Source organism: Cebus imitator, unplaced genomic scaffold (assembly GCF_001604975.1).
Source record: "Cebus imitator isolate Cc_AM_T3 unplaced genomic scaffold, Cebus_imitator-1.0 Scaffold10, whole genome shotgun sequence".
Classification (NCBI taxonomy): domain Eukaryota; kingdom Metazoa; phylum Chordata; class Mammalia; order Primates; family Cebidae; genus Cebus; species Cebus imitator.
This window is the reverse complement of record NW_016107325.1, coordinates 3,477,813-3,494,954: the sequence shown is the minus strand read 5'-3', so window position 1 is coordinate 3,494,954 and position 17,142 is coordinate 3,477,813. Positions and strand designations below refer to the sequence as shown.

Sequence of the window (17,142 nt, the reverse complement as noted above, 5' to 3'; positions counted from 1 at the left end):
TCTTCATTTAACACTATACCATGAGGGTGGTATAGGAGAGACCTCATGGGGCTGGTTCTGGGAAAGAGGACTGGATGGGCACTGAGGCTTCCACCTCCTCTCCCTGCTCCACCTCACTTCTACCCCAGGGCCCAGCTGACCACCCGCCCTCTGGGGACTCCTTGATTATGCTGCACCACTACTAAGAGGGGGCTGTGGGTAACTGCTGTGAGGTACCATTTCTCAGGTTTGTCAGCGGCTCCAGCACTCCCCTCTTGAAAGCTGCCACCGGGTCCTGCACACAGGATCGGAGGCTCAGCATGCTCTGTAGCTGGGGCTCCTTTATCAGAAGGTCTCTGTAGGCGGCTAGCTGATGGGACCGGCAGAGCAAAGCTGCAATGCTGTGCACAAACTCCGGCACTAGGCAAGTGTACGTGTTGTCAGCCTGGCAGTAATGGTAGGCCACCACCTAGGGGGAAACAGAACTGTCAGCGTCACCTCACCCTCTTCACACAGCTTCTTCTGCGATCTCAAACAGGAACGCAACTCTGCCCGTTCGCAGAGATAACAAGATACTATAAGATACAGAGCGTCTATTCCCCAAGACTGAGTCATTTGTTAGCATAATTGTCCTATTTATTCCTTCCTTGGTGTGGCTTTCAGACCTTTAACTGCATCCACAAATCCATCTTGATTAGCATAAAAATCAGCACAAGTTACTTTGTATTCAACGTGTTTAAACAGCATTCATAAAATCTAACTACCTGGCTCAGAGCAGCTCCAAGCCATCCTAATATTCTCAACATCAAAAAGTGCCATCTTCACTAGGTTTCTGTTCTCAAGAGCAGCACCACCTCTTGAGGCTTCCACCTCCTCTCCCTGCTCCAAAAAAGGGAACCCTTTTGCTGATCCCAAAAGGCAGATGATAAAGCCGGTGACTGTGAGACTGTGGCTGTAGAATCCTTCCCAGGTCAGGGGGACTCAAGCCCTTGGCTCCTCCCCACACCCGCACTGCATCAAGGGACCCTGTGGAGAAGTTCAACAGGGTCAACGCTGTCTGAAGAATGAAACCCGAAATCACCAAATCTCTGCCCATCATGTGGAGAGACAAGTTGGAGGAGACAGGAAGCTGCCCAGGTTCTGAGAGGAAAAGGAACGGTCCCTGTCCCAAGGGACCTACAGCGGCAGCAGGCTGTTTGAGAGAGAGAGACCCCAGAAAAGGGCCAGACACAGAGCTGTTGGGGATGAGAGGCATGCTGTAGATATAAGAAAAATGCAACACTTTTCCAAAAGAAGATCAAAGGAGGAACACAAGTACAAGGTAAGGAAGGCAAAGAAGAGCAAAGCACTCGTGCCAAGAGCTGCATGTTTTTGGGAGTATCTGCCTTGCTGCTGTCCCACTGGGAACAGCAAGCCCCTGCAAGAAATAGGACAAGAACCACTAGCCACAGTTCATCACTGAGGGCACCAGACACTGATGTTAGATGCCTTGCCAACCTGACACAGTTAGTCAGTCAAGGACAGGGGATTAAATTCCAGGTCTGCAGACTCTTTAAAAAGCAAATGGCAAAGTAAATGTGCAACAGCCTTTCTCTGGCCAACCTGGAGTTGTCATGAGACTTTGGTTTAAATTTATCATCAATATACTCAGAAGAAAGTTGGCTGCTCTCCAACTCTCACCTGGACAGAAATCAGTAGGGAAACATGTGAGGATCCTGTAAGTCTATCTAAGCCATCATGAGGTGTCCAGTACCATGGTCTCACACGGCGTTTGACAAAAGCAGCTTGGCAACCCAATGATGGGTCATGAAATCAATTTATTTATTTATTTGTTTGAGATGAAGTCTTGCTCTGTTGCCCAGGCTAGAGTGCAGTTGCACAATCTTGGCTCACTGCGACCTCTGCTTCCCGGGTTCAAGTGATTCTCCTTCCTCAGCCTCCCGAGTAGCTGGGTAGCCACCACCATGTCTAGCTAAGTTTTGTATTTTTAGTAGAAATGAGATTTCAACATGTTGGCCAGGCTGGTCTTGAATTCCTGACCTCCAGTGATCTGTCTGCCTCGGCCTCCCAAAGTGCTGAGATTACAGGCATGAGCCACCATGCCTGGCCTTGAAATGTATTTAGAGCCACAGTTTTTTGTTTTAAATAAGCTTAGGATTACTAGAGTGTATTATAGGATATAAGAATAAGCATGGTTCTAAAATGTTTTTGCTTTAGTTATGTGGGTGATTATGTGTGAGTACTGGATCTGTAGTCTAAGATGTATTTCTTATGTGGGTCATAGTCAATGGGGTTTGAAAATCACTGTAAACAGGGATGGCTTTGAAGCCTGAACTACATCACTCTTCTCAAAGCACCCACTCATGACCAGAGGACTGTTCTGGACCAGTGGTTGGAAGCATCAGGGCTGATGGTGCCAAGAGTGGTCATCATCCAGGAAGCAGAAGAAGGAACAGGGATCTGGTGCACAGCAGGTCTTGGTTCAGCTTTCCTCACCAACCTCCCCACAGGGCCTCCTCACAAGGTGTCCCTATGGCTGCCCACTCAGGCAGCTCTCCAGCTTAACTCACTCATACCACTGCTGCCCCAGGTAAACCTAAGTAGCTCCACTAGGGGAAAAGGATGTAATGCCTTAATGTAGGAGTGTGGCTGGTGAACCAGTGATGGATGCTGAGCAGAAAGAAAACTTCACAAAGACCCTGATGGTCATGAATTTAGAAAGGAAAAGTCAGCCAAAGAAGGCTCTATCAAAATTTCACAAGAAACCTCGTTAGAAAGCCGAGGGAACCAAAGGCCTCAGGCAACAGAGTGTAGGGAAGAGGTCCGGGTCAAGTCAAAAGCTCCAAAGTCTCCTGCTCACATACCAAATTAAGAAGAGTATATACAGATAAGCATGGATTAGTGGCCAGTACACATGCTACCTTCTGCTGCCTTGAGGAACTCTTTCAATCCATTATTTAAGATGGATCAGGTTCACTGCCAATGACTTAAGACAGATATTTACTGTCATTCACACTTTTACTTGGAGAACTTCATCATTATTTCATCAAAAGCTATACTTTATCATTAAGCAGTTGTCTCTGTTTTAAGCTCCTTTTTCCAATTTACTTCTCAGAAACCAAACTAACAAATCTATCTGGAAGGCTCCCATAAAACAAGAGAGATTACCTTAGAAGCAAGATATTTCACTGCATCCTCTCTTGGTCTCTGGTTTTCAGCACTGCCAGACCTGAGAGGTATTTTAGCTGAGCTGGAAGCACTTGTGGAAGAACTCGGTGAAAGCAACGGGGTGAAAGGAAGATCCTGAGTGGGGTCAGAGGCTGCAGAGAAAGACCCATTTCATTATGTACACCAGTGTAGGAGCAAGGTGAGATACTGAATATATTTCTTGATTCGCCCCAGGGAACATTTTAATAGATAAGTAGTGAATATGGTCCAAATTTCAGAGGTCCACATGAGAACACAGGTTCACCATCTGTCACCCACCCAATCAGTTCCCCTCCCTGGAGAACTACCATCTGCTATTTCCGGTTTCCACCGTTAATTTTTTTTTTTTTTTTTTAGACAGGCTCTTTCTCTGTCATCCAGGCTACAGTGCAGTGGTGCAATCCCGGCTCACTGCAGCCTTGGTTTACTGGGCTCAGGTGATCCTCCTACCTCGGCCTCCTGAGTAGATGGAACAATAGGTGTGTGCCACCATGACTGGCTATTTTTTTGTAGAGATGAGGTCTCCCTATGTTGCCCATGCTGGTCTTGAGCTCCTGGGCTTAGATGATCTTCCCACCTCGGCATTCCAAAATGTTGGGATTACAGATGTGAGCCACTGCGCCTGACCTATTGAATTCTTTTGGGTCTTAAAGAATCTTGCATGGTTCACTTGTTCTTGTTCACCATGTTTAGAGTGGGCTTATTGCATATGAAATAAGGAGTAGATAGTCAAATGTTTGGCTACTCTAGCTCATGTCTTTATCATTTTGGTAAATCCAATACAGAATTGAGGCAGGAGAATCGCTTAAACCCGGGAGGCAGAGATTGCAGTGAGCCGTGATTGTGCCACTATGCTCCAGCCTGGGCAATAGAGCTGTGCCAAACAGGGTACAAAAGAACTCCACATTAGACTCCATCTGAGTTTGTTCTGCCAGGAGCCCAACTCCTTGTTCTTAGGGCCTCAAGTTCTACAGGGCACTTGATCAGGCCTCACTGGCCCATCTCTGCCTGCACCTCAAGGAAGAGAGGGGTTACAGTTCAGGAGGCCATCAGGGAACCCTGGCCTCGCCCCAGCTTGCAGCTGACTACATATCATGACAGAGGGATGTATTCAAATAGTTCACTTCACACACGATTGCAAACCTGATATAGTAGCTGCAACAACTTGAGGAAAATTGGTATTTTATGTCTACGCAAACAGCAATTTCCTCCATCCATCTTATGTTAATAAACTAGACAAGTAATTAAATACGCATGTACTTTTAGGTGATGAACCAGGGCTGTTGGAAGCAATCTGCCTCATGCGGCTTCCGTGGCAACTCAACGCCACCAACTTGGAAATGATCGCTGTCTTCCCAAATCCCACATTGCCAACCACCACCGCGCCTCTGTTTTCTGCCAGTTCTGTGTTCCTCAAGTTTTCTTCTATTTGGTGAAAGAGCCAATCCCTTCCCACAAACACAGAGTCTGTTGTTATGCTTGGTACTTCAAACAACAATGGTTTCAACAAAATGTCTTGTGGCTTGTAGGGAGCAAATCGTGCTTTAAAAAAGAAAACATTATTTTAGAAAAATGTCATAATTTTATAAACTAAGAAACTCAAATATTATTGCTTGTGTGCTATATTAAATCCTGACTTTTATCCCCACTACGATCTGTAAGCATTTCCAATCTGGCTCTACTAATACTTCTGTAATACCTCAATAATCACAGCCTACTGGACCTAGAGAGTGTCCTATTGAAATTACTTTCTAGCATGGTCACAGCTTTGAGTTATTCTCAGGACTCAAGGTAGACACACAGAGGATTATAGAAAGCCATGCACGAGGTCAAACCATGTCTCATTGCTTTATTTGGAACTGCATTTAAGATGTGTTTCTTCCCTGCTGTATGAATAAAATAAACATGTTTTCCCTAGAAACAGGGCTCTGCTCTCATCCAGGTGTGATGATACTTTGCCTGTATGGTCAGGCTGCTGTGTACCTCACACAACTATGTTACATGTAAACAGACAACACAGCCAATGCAGTTCAAGGAATTTTTTTTTTTTTAAGACAGTTTCATTCTTGTTGCTCAGGCTGGAGTACAATGGCATGATCTTGGCTCACTGTGACCTCCGCCTCCTGGGTTCAAACAATTCTCCTTTCTCAGCCTCCTGAGTGGCTGGGACTACAGGCCTGCACCACCATTCCCAGTTAATTTTTGTATTTTTAGTAGAGACAAGGTTTTACCATGTTGGCTAGGCTGGTCTTGAACTCCTGATCTCAGGTGATCCACCCACCTCACCCTCTCAAAGTGCCACCACCCATGGTCCAGTCCAAGGAACTGAAACAAAGTTTACACTTTGTTAGTAATTAAAAAAAAAAAAAAAAAACCACCTAGTAAGTGTTAAACTGCTCCTCACTTCAAAATAACTTACTGCAGAATTATTTTTCCAATTCCAGAAGCAAGTTAATCACATATTTTAAGGGAGAAGCCCCAAACTGTTTGAGGATACCCCTTAGCACAACTCACAGATACGTTTTTAGCACAAACACACTTATCATGTTATAAACACAGTTGGCTTCAATGCTGGTTATCGAAGACTTTCAAAGTTATTGAATGAGTTCATCATGACCATTATCACAGTGGATGCAAGGATAAATACCTTTAACTTCCTGTGCCCTACCTCCAGCTGTATTGTGCCATGGTAATCTAATTGATGTCCGCAGAGGAGCATTTCTCTGCCCGTCTAAATAACTCAGATCTTCCAATTTGGTTGAGCTTGTGGCTGTAATATTAAACTGAAGTTTAGTATCTTCAAAGCTGACTTTAATTTCATACCTAAGTGACTATAATTTACAAATCACTAAACAATTCAGTTCAGGTTTTCAACAAAATTTACTTAAATGTCATTTTGGCATTGTTTGTCCCAGTTTATTTTTCTGGCAATATTATTAATTTAAAGGTGGTAAAAACCAAGTGCTGATGCTTCTTAAAGTTATGCTGACTGGGTTTCCAGAATTCTCCATTATTTCTGGAAAGAGACAGAATTCACCATAAATTGTTTGATGAGGAAATCTGACAATCATGTGGCACACAGCAAAGCTTCAGTACTTACCACAAGCAGGTGGCACGCTGCTAGATTCTTCTCTGCAGCACTGGGGAGCTTTCCACTGTTTGGAATTCCAAACTTACTAATTAAATGGGCAGATTCTATGTGTACAATTCCACAGCACCCAGAACACTAAAAGTTAACTCTCAGTAGTAACAGTGCAATCATACCCCTAAGTTTCAAACATATGCATAGAGTATATATAAACATTATATATCAGACTGCATTTTATAGGTATATTTTTTTAATTCTAAAAATGTTATGTTTACCTCTGACCAAATCAGTAAGATGCATATCACATAGGTACTTGTTATAAAGCATTAAAGAGCTGGGGACAGTGGCTCATGCCTATAATCCCAGCACTTTGGGAGGCTGGGCAGGTGGATCGCTTGAAGTCAGGAGTTCAAGACCAGCCTGGCCAACATGGTGAAACCCTGTCTCTACTAAAATACAAAAAAAATGAGCTGGGCATGGTGGCAGGTGTTTGTAATCCCAGCTACTGGGAGGCTGAGGCAGGAGAATTGCTGAAACCCAGGAGGTGGAGGTTGCAGTGAGCTGGGATCAATCTCCTTTACTCCAGCCTGGGTGATAGAGCAAGGCTCTGCCTCAAAAAAAAAAAAAAAAAAAAAAAAAAAAAAAAAAAAAAAAAAAAAAAAAAAAAAAAAAAAAAAAAAAAAAAAAAAAAAAAAAAAAAAAAAAAGCATTAAATATCTATTCAAACATTGATACAAGTTAGATTAGATTACAAAAATAACTAGAGCAAGATAATTTTGCTAATTCTCAAGAAATCTTAGAAGCCAGTATATAGTAGACATTTTTGCCTTTTAAAAACCCCTCCATCGAGTAATACCAAAAGGCAGTCGCAGGTAAACAAACAAACAAAAAACCCTCCTATTACATTGAGAAAAATCTAAATAAAATTAACCTAATTTGTTGTATAGATTAAGCCCAACATGAAGTACTGTTGATCTTAGTCAAATTATTATCTTCCAGGACTAGAAATTATATCGTGATTTGAGAGCAATTGAGAGTCTAGAGGGAGTCAGTGTCTAGGTCAAGGCTTTTTAGGAGTGGGGATATCTTCAGTGGGACCAAGCTGCAGAGAACAGAAGTTGAGTTGGGCCATTTGTCTGCTGAAAGCCCTCTGGCTGCCCAACAGGTTCTAACCCAACATCCAGCTGCCAACCAGTGCCATCCATCCTACCTGATCCCTTCCTATCTCTGCCCTCTAAGATTTCAGTCCTCCTCTTCCTCACTGTCTGTATCCCCTGCTCTCATTCCTTCATTGAACAACCACCTGGGTGGCTCTAGGCCTAACTGTGCTGGCACATCCTCTCTCACTGCATCCTCCAAAGGGCAATCTAACACATGCCCTGCCGACTCATCTTCCCAGCAAGCAAGAAACAACTGCAACCTTGACTTCACAACAGCATGCACCTATGCCCCTGCATCCTTCTGGTGCATATCCACAGTGTATACAAGTTTACGCAAATATTCTATGCACATCGCCAGCTACCATGCAAATCTTTCCCATGAGAAAGACTCTGCTAATTCCTTGTCAGAGCTTTTAAATGGATTGCATGTATGGTAATCCAAGAGCAGCCTCTAGCTTCTCTCTAGGGCCTTCATAAGTAGGGTGTATAAAACCTCCTGGAGAGCCAACAGGACTACATTGTCTTCCCTCAGCCCTCTTAGCTCCCTACAGTAACACAGCTTGGAACATTTTCTAGGCTCCTGCCTGAGCCCTGGGACCCTTCTCCTCACACATCTCATGGTGAATGCACCCACCAAGGCACAGGTAGAAGGGGCAGGCAGCCACACTCATAACCTGTAACTCATTTCAGAGGCAGAATAGTCATGAACATCTGACATAATGCTGCAGCTCTAGAGAATACAAAGATGCTTTAGAGCCTCAAAAGCACTGAGGCTTATTTCCCTTCTTCCCCTGACTCCTCAGAACACAACATTGAGCTTATAATTTTATGACAACTGAAAGGATTAAAAATATGTGACCATAAAGGGCATTACAAATAACAGATTGAAGAAATGCCCTAGAATGTAGCTAAACAGATGCAGAAGATGGTAAGATTTCACAAGCCTGTTTTCAGATTCCGAGTCACTAAAGCTTCAGCACCAAAATCTGTAACAGAGCAGCCTCAGCACTTCCACAGCTCTTGGCTGATTCTCAATTTCAAATATGATTAAGCTGAGCTGAAAGGTGCAGCGGGACCATAAGCCACTACCTGCCAGCCATCTCAGCTTTCTAAGGCATTTTTGAAGCCACCAATAGAGGTGCCAGCAAATAGGGCAGGGAAACTTCAATGGCTTAGCTATGTGCCCAGGTGTTACCCACCCTCTGAGCAGGTAACTTGGGCCACTCTGCCCTCTCAGGCATGTCTACAGTAGATTCTCAGACGTTACCTGTGCAAAAGTCAGACTCACATTCCGTATTTACCCAAAACACTTTCAAAATCCTAAACACTACTTGAGGCCAAAAAAATCCCCCAAAGGTAAAGCAATAATTTCATGCTACATTGCTAGAATCTCTACAGTGAAATTATACACTTATCGTGCATGTGTGTGTGCGCGTGCGCGCATGCACGCACACACACACACACAACATCTGGATGAGAAGCACATTTCAAGATGCGGGGAGAAGAGTTTGTTTTTTGATGGGGGTGGGCTTGGTGGAGCAAGGCAGAGGGAGACATCTCTAAGCTGGACAAAGAGGAACATTTGCCAAAGTTGTGGACTAACCTATGGAAAGTACATGCCAGTAAGTCCAGGGCAATGACCAGTTTTAGGAAAACTGGATTGCAATTGTGCTTGTTGGTTTCCTGGAAAATTAAACACAGCGTTCTGTAATCCACTCAGAAAGTACTTTGAAAGGAAAAAAAAATAGTAAAAAAATAGTAGAACCCATTACCTGACTTCTATGTGATTTAAAACATACTTTTAAAGCCTTCCCAGTCTGTTTTTAATAAAGAAAAGAAATGTCCATGTCATGCATTTTGATGTGATATATAGTTGTCCACATCAATCCTACTCTAACAAATATCTTTACAAAGAAAATCTGTATTGTGAAACAATCTCAAAACCTAGCCAACTTATTTTTATAATATTTGACAAAAAATAAAAATTAACCATGTCACTACTACATGGTTAACAGACAATTCCAGTTCTCTGTAGCAAGCTCAGTAAAGGACCTTAGGAAGTTCTGCACCCCACCCCCTAGGGGCCAGTCCCATGGGGAGGCTGTGAACAGAGGCCTGGCATCAGTCTTCCTTTACCTGCCAACCCTCAGGCACCAAAACACCTTTCCCACCAAAAGGCAATTCGTTTACCTGTATTGTAACATGCAAATACTTCTAAGATATTTCTGTATATATTCTGATTCTTCTAACACTGAGTGTTCTCTGCTGACCTGTTTGCAGCAGCCTGCCTTCTAATCGCTAAAGAGTGCTGCACAGAATCTATACAACCTGAACCTTAACTCTTCAATGGTACTTGAAAAATCTTGCCATTTCCTCTTAACTGAGGTTCAACTTTAGGGGCAGGAAGGGAGGCAATGAAGAATCTACCAGACTCCTAGCTTGTTAACAGATACCATGAAATAGGCCTTTGCTCACTTCCTTTCAAAATATTCATTTAGTTTCAAAAATATGCAGCACAGAAGAAACGAGCAAACCCATTAGGCCAGGTAGACTTTGCTCAAATCTAGAGGTAAAACCCTCGCATTCCACAGGAGGTCTAGCTCAAGGGCACACACACAGAAGCTAATGAATGCGCACAGCAGAAATCAGAAAGCTCCGCTCTATAATCACGGCAGTCTCCTGGAAAAGCTCAGCTCACACCCACTGTCACTTCACATGGCAGGAGACCCATAAAAGAACATCAAGCAGAAAACAACCCCAAATGGGATGCTTTTAACACTGTTAAAATTAACACAGTAATGTTTCTTAATTTTATAATAGCTTGACTAAATTGAGCGCAAGTTCGCTATTTTTGTTGAAGTCAATAAAGTGATGAAGTTCTGGGGATAATACAAATGACCCATTCATCATAAATAGCTAAATTCTGTCTAAAGCGCCCTGAGTGCCACACACTGTGTTAAAGTGGTGGGACAGTGGTGAGAGGACAGGAAAGCTGTGGAAGGACCATCAGTCAACTTGTATAATGTTCTCTAGTATTTCTCTCTGGCAAACATGCCAAATCCCTCTTCTGGAACAAGACCATTTCACTTCCTTTGAAAGTGAATTAGAGTTGTGCCTCAGAACTTTTCCATTAGAGCCAATTATTTATCAGCTACTTCTGAGTTCCAGTATAAAAAACACCCCACAACCATCAGAGTGACCCACCGCATCCTGAAAGCAGAGTATAAATCACAGAGAAATCCTCTGATGCAGGAAAGGAGAATCTGGGTCCCTGCATTAGAAGAGAAATGTTAAGTGCTACATTGATAACAAAGAATGACTGTATCAAGTTCCACTTCTAAATTCAGTGCAGGGGCATGGAGTTAGAAACTGGAAACCTTAAAAACAGGCACCACAGCTCAGATGCAGAGAGCTCCTTTCCCCACCCATCTGGAGCTATAGTCATCCTTCACTAAGCACTGGAGATCAGTTCCAGGACCCCTTGAGGATACTGAAATCCTCAGATGCTCAAGTTCCTTATATAAAATGGTGTAATATTTGCACATAACCTACAAACATCCTCCTATATCCTTTAAATCATCTTTAGATTATTTGTAATACCTTGTATTAGGTATCATACATCATTGTATTATGTAAATAATTGTAAGACTATATTTTCAAATTCTTATTTTATCAATTTTTTCCCTGGGTATTTCTGCTCCGTGGCTGGATGAATCCGCAGATGTGGAAAGGCAGATACAGGGGACGGACTGTACTCTCCTTGCCTGACACACATCCACCAACCAGTTCGACTACTGACAGTCGCCAGCCTTTGTGCTCTCTTCTTTGTTCCAGCTGCTGCATCGTGGAAAAGCATGTCTGTCTCAAATATTTTCATTTCCTTGATTGAGAGCTCTTTCTTCCACTGCTTACATTTTAAGTTCTGAGCTCCATTTTAACTAAATTATACAGAAATTTGGCCCTCTTGCCTGTACAATGGGCCTCCACTACACAAAAATAAGTTTGTAATGGTAAGAAGTTCCTTGACTGATATTAACAAACTCACTCAACAATTCCCATTTACCAGGATGTAATAAACAGTCATGAATTTTCTAAAGGTTAAAATAACACAAACCAAGAGGAGAGTTTTTATACTTTCTTCTTTTATAAAAGAGCCTGATAGTCCAAACCATTGACTTAAAAGAATTCCAGAGCAGAAGGACCACTTAAAGAGCATTAAGTCCAGCCTTCTTGTGTTTACAGATTAGCAAACTGAGGCTTAGCAAAGGCAAGTGCCTGACGTGGGGCCACGAAGCCAGCTTGTGTTTGGAATGTCTTCCCATGTGAAGACAGTGAACACAGGGCACCTCAGTCTCCCCGAGATAATACTTCCAGGGAGAGGTGTGGCCTTACCTGCAACTGAGTTGGGCCGTGGCATTATTAGTGAGCTGGAGCCCTGAGAGTAAGGGACCGGACCATCTCCAGCTGAGGATTCTGCTTTGGGCAGCGTGCTCTCTGCTGAGCCGGTGGTCTCCTCTTCTGCCACTGGGGAGCAGTTATCTGCCCTGCGGTCATGAAGCACACCTTTCTGAACCCCTAATCTTAGGCTTCCGTCTTTATTCCATTCCAAACTGGAGCCACTCCGGTCATCATTTTCGGATGAACTTGTAATCGTGGCTGAAATGAGAGACCAAAATACTTTGAGGGAGGCCAGGCACAGCTAGGGCTGAAGAGTTAAAACATGCCCACTGCCCTCCCTAGGATCAATGGAAAGTTTTCCGGTCCACACAGATTTTTATCAAAGTATGTTCCATACAATGTATTTTGGTAAATTAGAAGAATGTGGCTTACCAGGGGAAATAAGCTGCTAAATCACTCTACAGAGAAGAGGAGAGAGGGAGAAACTCTGACAGGAAGATAATGAAAAAAACTGTCTAAAATGTGTCAGAGTTAAATCTATGTAACCTGGAAATAACAGTATCCTCTCTTTTTAACAAAGATTACTCACAAAAGAATTCATGTCTCATTAAATTCCTTTGAACCTTTAAATATACTTTCCCTCATTGTTGGGGATGAGGGAGCGGGAATGAAAAACAGAATGGTTAATGCAGAGACATACAGGAGAAAATCTTTAGAAACAAAAACACAATTATAAAGTCAAGCAGACAATCTGACCCTTAGACTTAAAGTTTATAATATCTGTTCAAGATGATCCAGAGAGACTGACTTACTATTCCTTCAGCAGCACGAAATGAAAAACCTTCCTGTATCCAGCGCAGGTGAAGCACTAGCATGGGAAGGTATACTATCACTGCAGAATTCGCATTTAATCTCCAAGAAAAAAAAAAAAAAAACAGCAGAGAAAAAAGATAGGAAAAAACCTTTTGTAAACATCTCAGCAAAAGAGCAGAAAAAACATGGTCAAACAGAGAAGCAATACTAACCCTACATAGCTTCTACAAAGAGCCACTTCTAATTTAAAGATGCTGAGCCATACAGGATCCCCTTGCAACCACAGGTCATTACCTGGGCCACTCACAGCGCCCCACTGTTAGAACTAATTCTGGCTGCATCCTTGAGAACAGGGGCCACATCCACCGATGTCTCTTTCCCTACCTGTATTCCAGTCGCCTAGGCCCTCAACTGCAAGCCTGTTAAATGGGAGTGTGCAGGGCCAAAGTGCATTCAGAACCCAGCTCCTGGCTCAGGCCTCTTTAGCCACATACCAAGATGATACACACTTTTATCAGAAAGCTGGTGAATTAGCTCAGGGTCAGTTATTTAGGATCAAAGAGTCTGAAGGGGTTTAGCTTTGCTTATATTCTTTACGGTTTAGAAGACAAAACTATTTCCTTGCTGTGGCCACAGGACATCCTGTCACAATTCTAAGACTGTCTTTACTGCTCCTGCTGCTGCGGCATGGACTCAGCACCCTCTCTGGCTGCGTCCCTATTTTTAAAAAATCCCACATAAGTGCCGAAGCCTTCCCTAGAGTATCCATGGCAATCTTTTCCTTTTCTGAACAGCATAGCACATGGTAAGTGCTCAATAAATGCTTGCTAATTGAATGAATGAGTAAATGAATAAACTTCAATTCCATTTGTGGTCAGAGACACCACACTTGATCTCACTTATCAGTACAGGATCTGATTTTGGGTGCCCATCGTTATGACTCCCAGCATTTGCCAGTGTTCCATAGCAGTATTCAACCACACCCCCATCTTCTTTGGAATCAATCACAGGCTTCCGTGTGTTTTTAAATGGACCATTTATATGAACGTAGGCACAGCAAATATGACTCTTTCTATCATAAAAATGCCAGTAGTGGTGTTGACAGCAGAAGCTAGCATTTACTGAAGGTTTACTATACACTAGGAAGTGTGCTAATGTTTTTCAGGAATGGTCTAATTTATTGGTAAGTCTATTGCTTATTAATAGTAACCCTGTTAATAAGCTGAAAGTATAAAAATGCAGGCAGTCCCGTAACACAGACTGCGGTGTTACAAACCTTCACATTTAAATCCAGTGTTTACAACTCAAAATGCTTTTCTAAGACATATTGGAATAAGTTAGGTTTCCAGGCTACTCCAACATCCAAGTGACAAGAAGAGCTCCAGACTAGGAAGATAGGGGATATGTTTGGTTTTATTATTGTGGCTGTTACATTTGAGAGCACACATTTGTAAGTTGAACAAGCAAACCAAAAGTCAAAGTGCTCTCCCTAAGTGTCAAGCACGTCTGAATCAAACCCCAAAGATCTGAGTCCTAACTAGGACCTCAAGTAGTGGGAACAGGGACTTAGCTCACTTCCTGTTACAGGTGACAGCATTGCCATCAGGACCTCAGGGACCCACGGCTCCACTGAGGATGGCTGGGAAGGCCAGGTCAGAGCTCCTGATGGCAGGACAGGCAGAAGGTGCAGCTCTCACTGGCAGGCATGTGCCCCACACGGTGTCCAGCGTCTGACAGGGGAAACACTCAGGTCCTGGCAGGGAGAGGAAGGATAAGGGGTGGGGGAGGAAGGGCCTAGCTGCAGGAGCAGTCACTGGGAAGAGAAGTCCCAGATGGGGTAACCATTTGGAAATGAATGTATTGTAAAGTCAGTGTTTATAAGAAGGAGACTAGTGAGAAAGAAGAGGCAGCCCTTCTGCTGCCCTCACAAGTTCCTGTAAGAGAGGCATTCCAGGTTCACATGTCCCACAGTTCTCAGAGGCAGGGAGGCTGGGAAATCTGAAGCCACTCCATGAACACTCCTTCCTGGGATTCAATACCAGATGTAGCCTACACAGCTGGAAGCCCAGACACTCTCATCTTGGCTCAGCTCTGCCTGAGCATTGAAGCAGATCCAGCCAAGCAGATAAAGGCCAAATCAGTCTGGCTTCCCTGCACAACCTAAGTGCCACACCAAACATGGCAACCCCGGAGAACTCAAGAAAGAGAAAGCTGGTTCTTCCAATAAATGACAGACTGCTCAAAAACATCTTTCTTCCCTGATTATAGAAATATAAACTCCTAATGAGGTTAACCCAGTCCGTCGCTCTCAAAAATGCGCATGCGAACACACACACAACCAGGGTAAAATATTAACTGTGATGACTTTTTAAAAAAATCTCTAAAAAGCACTATTTGACATTTCCCAGAGGCTAGCTAATCTTTATAGTTGCTTAACAGTTTAAAAATTCTAGCATTTTGTTCTTTGGACTAGTATAGATAGCAGCTTTTGTCAACTACAGCTTGCTATTATCACCCACATTGGGTCTCAGTGCCCTTGCAACATGGAGCATTCTGAAAATGAGCGACTTATCAGGCCTCAAGTTTTATAAAGCTGTCAGGTTAGGCTGCACCTCACAATTTAGTATTAAATTAGGTTTGTACTGCTTATTGATTCACATGCATTACATCTAATTCTCCATGTAGTTTGAAAATTCCTTTTAGTCCCAAGGACAGTGTCTTATCTTCCTTTGTACTAGTGTACAGGGGTAGAATACTTCCAAAACACTTTTTCTGTGTAATATGGGATTTCACTATGCTGCCCAGGCTGGTCTTGAACTCCTGGCCCCAATTAGTCCTCCTTCATTAGCCTCCCAGGTAGCTGGGGCCACACGCTTAGGAATGTTCAAGAATGCTTTCTTCCCCACACAACTGAAGAAAAACAAGGTAGCACTTAAAAAGCAAACATTTCTTAACTTCTTTTTTTTTTTTTTTTTTTTTTTGGGACGGAGTTTTGCTCTTGTTACCCAGGCTGGAATGCAATGGCGCGATCTCGACTCACTGCAACCTCCGCCTCCTGGGTTCAGGCAATTCTCCTGCCTCAGCCTCCTGAGTAGCTGGGATTACAGGCACGCGCCACCATGCCCAGCTAATTTTTTGTATTTTTAGTAGAGACGGGGTTTCACCGTGTTGACCAGGATGATCTCGATCTCTTGACCTCGTGATCCACCCGCCTCAGCCTCCCAGGTAGCTGGGACTACAGGCACCACGCCCGGCTAATTTTTTATATTTTTTGTAGAGACGGGGTTTCACCATGTTGCCCACTGAAGTCAAGTGATCCACCTGCCTTGGCCTCCTCAAGTGCTGGGATCCAACTTTTCTTTACCCCTTGCCTTCTGAAGGTTCTATGTTGAATGGATACTTAAAATAGAATCAGCAAAAGAAAAATAACATCAGTGTAGGTCCAGGACCCTGTAGGTAGTCTGGTGGGATCCAAATCAAGTCACAGGCTTAAAAGAATACCAAGAAGAAAGCTAACTTGACTACAGCATTAGCCCAGAATTGTTTAGGAGCTAAGGGCCAGCGATGCCTAACACATGCCACAAACAACTCATCAGGCCCTTCTCTTTGAGCCACGGAGAAGACAAGAGGTGAAAAGAGCAAGGCGCTTGCTGCAACCCTGGCTCCTCCCCCTTAGGGAGTCCACAAGGCGGTATGCTTCTCCAGACCCAGGACCATTTTGGGCACTGGACATTTTAGTCTTTATAGACACCACCCTCCATATTTGTTTTCTGTCTCTTCACTGGCTACCAGGAAACTTAGCAGTACAGCTTTTGCCCACTTATAAGAACAATGAATACAGTCTTATGAACATGACTCCTGAATGCATCTTTTCTCTTGCCCTTCCTATTTCATACATTACCCAACTCATACCTTCATGGAAAAAGAAAAATCTTGGTTTATTACATGTCTGTTTTGGGCATTTCAAATTCACTGGTGAGGAATTAAGTAATGATCCTTAGGAAATCACAATAGTGACTAAGATGAATGTTGGAATACTGCTTACTATATACCAGGCATCATTCTAAGTTCCTATCATACTTCAACTGACTCTCATTAATAGCCCTATAGACAGGAAAGCCCCAGAATGTCCTAAGTCCCATGTATCCCAGAATAGTGCTCCACACTTTTTTTTTTTGGGGGGGGGGTTGGTTTCAAGACAGGGTTTCGCTGTGTCGCCCAGGCTAGAGTACAGTAGTGTAATCACGGTTCACTGCAGCCTCAATCTCACAGGCTCAAATGATCTTCCCACCTCAGCCTCCCGAGTAGCTGGGACCACAGACATGCACTACCACCCACCATGGCTAATTTTTATGTTTTTACTTTATTTGTAGAAACAAAATCTCCCTGTGCTGCCCAGGCTGGTTTTGTACTCCTGGGCTCAAGCGATCCTCCCACCTCAGCCTCACATGGTGATGGTGTGACAGGCATGACTCCCCGTACCTGGTCTCTCTATAT

The 17,142-nt window shown here is 43.4% G+C and overlaps 1 protein-coding gene across 11 annotated transcripts in view; it reads right to left on the bottom strand.

Annotated features, from left to right (window-relative positions):
* TANC1 (tetratricopeptide repeat, ankyrin repeat and coiled-coil containing 1) overlaps positions 1–17,142 on the bottom strand; it is a 262,375-nt gene that overhangs the window by 55,374 nt on the left and 189,859 nt on the right. For 8 of the 11 annotated variants that reach the window (XM_037745373.1, XM_017547471.2, XM_037745380.1 and 5 more), the window contains 5 exons: positions 11,827–12,090; positions 5,834–5,956; positions 4,447–4,728; positions 3,148–3,299; positions 217–448 (listed from right to left, as the gene is read on the bottom strand). In XM_037745373.1, coding sequence (XP_037601301.1) covers positions 217–448; positions 3,148–3,299; positions 4,447–4,728; positions 5,834–5,956; positions 11,827–12,090 — 1,053 coding nt within the window. The remainder of the gene's footprint in view (positions 1–216; positions 449–3,147; positions 3,300–4,446; positions 4,729–5,833; positions 5,957–11,826; positions 12,091–17,142) is intronic. The other 3 variants (XM_037745386.1, XM_017547502.2, XM_017547511.2) reach the window with 1 other exon arrangement.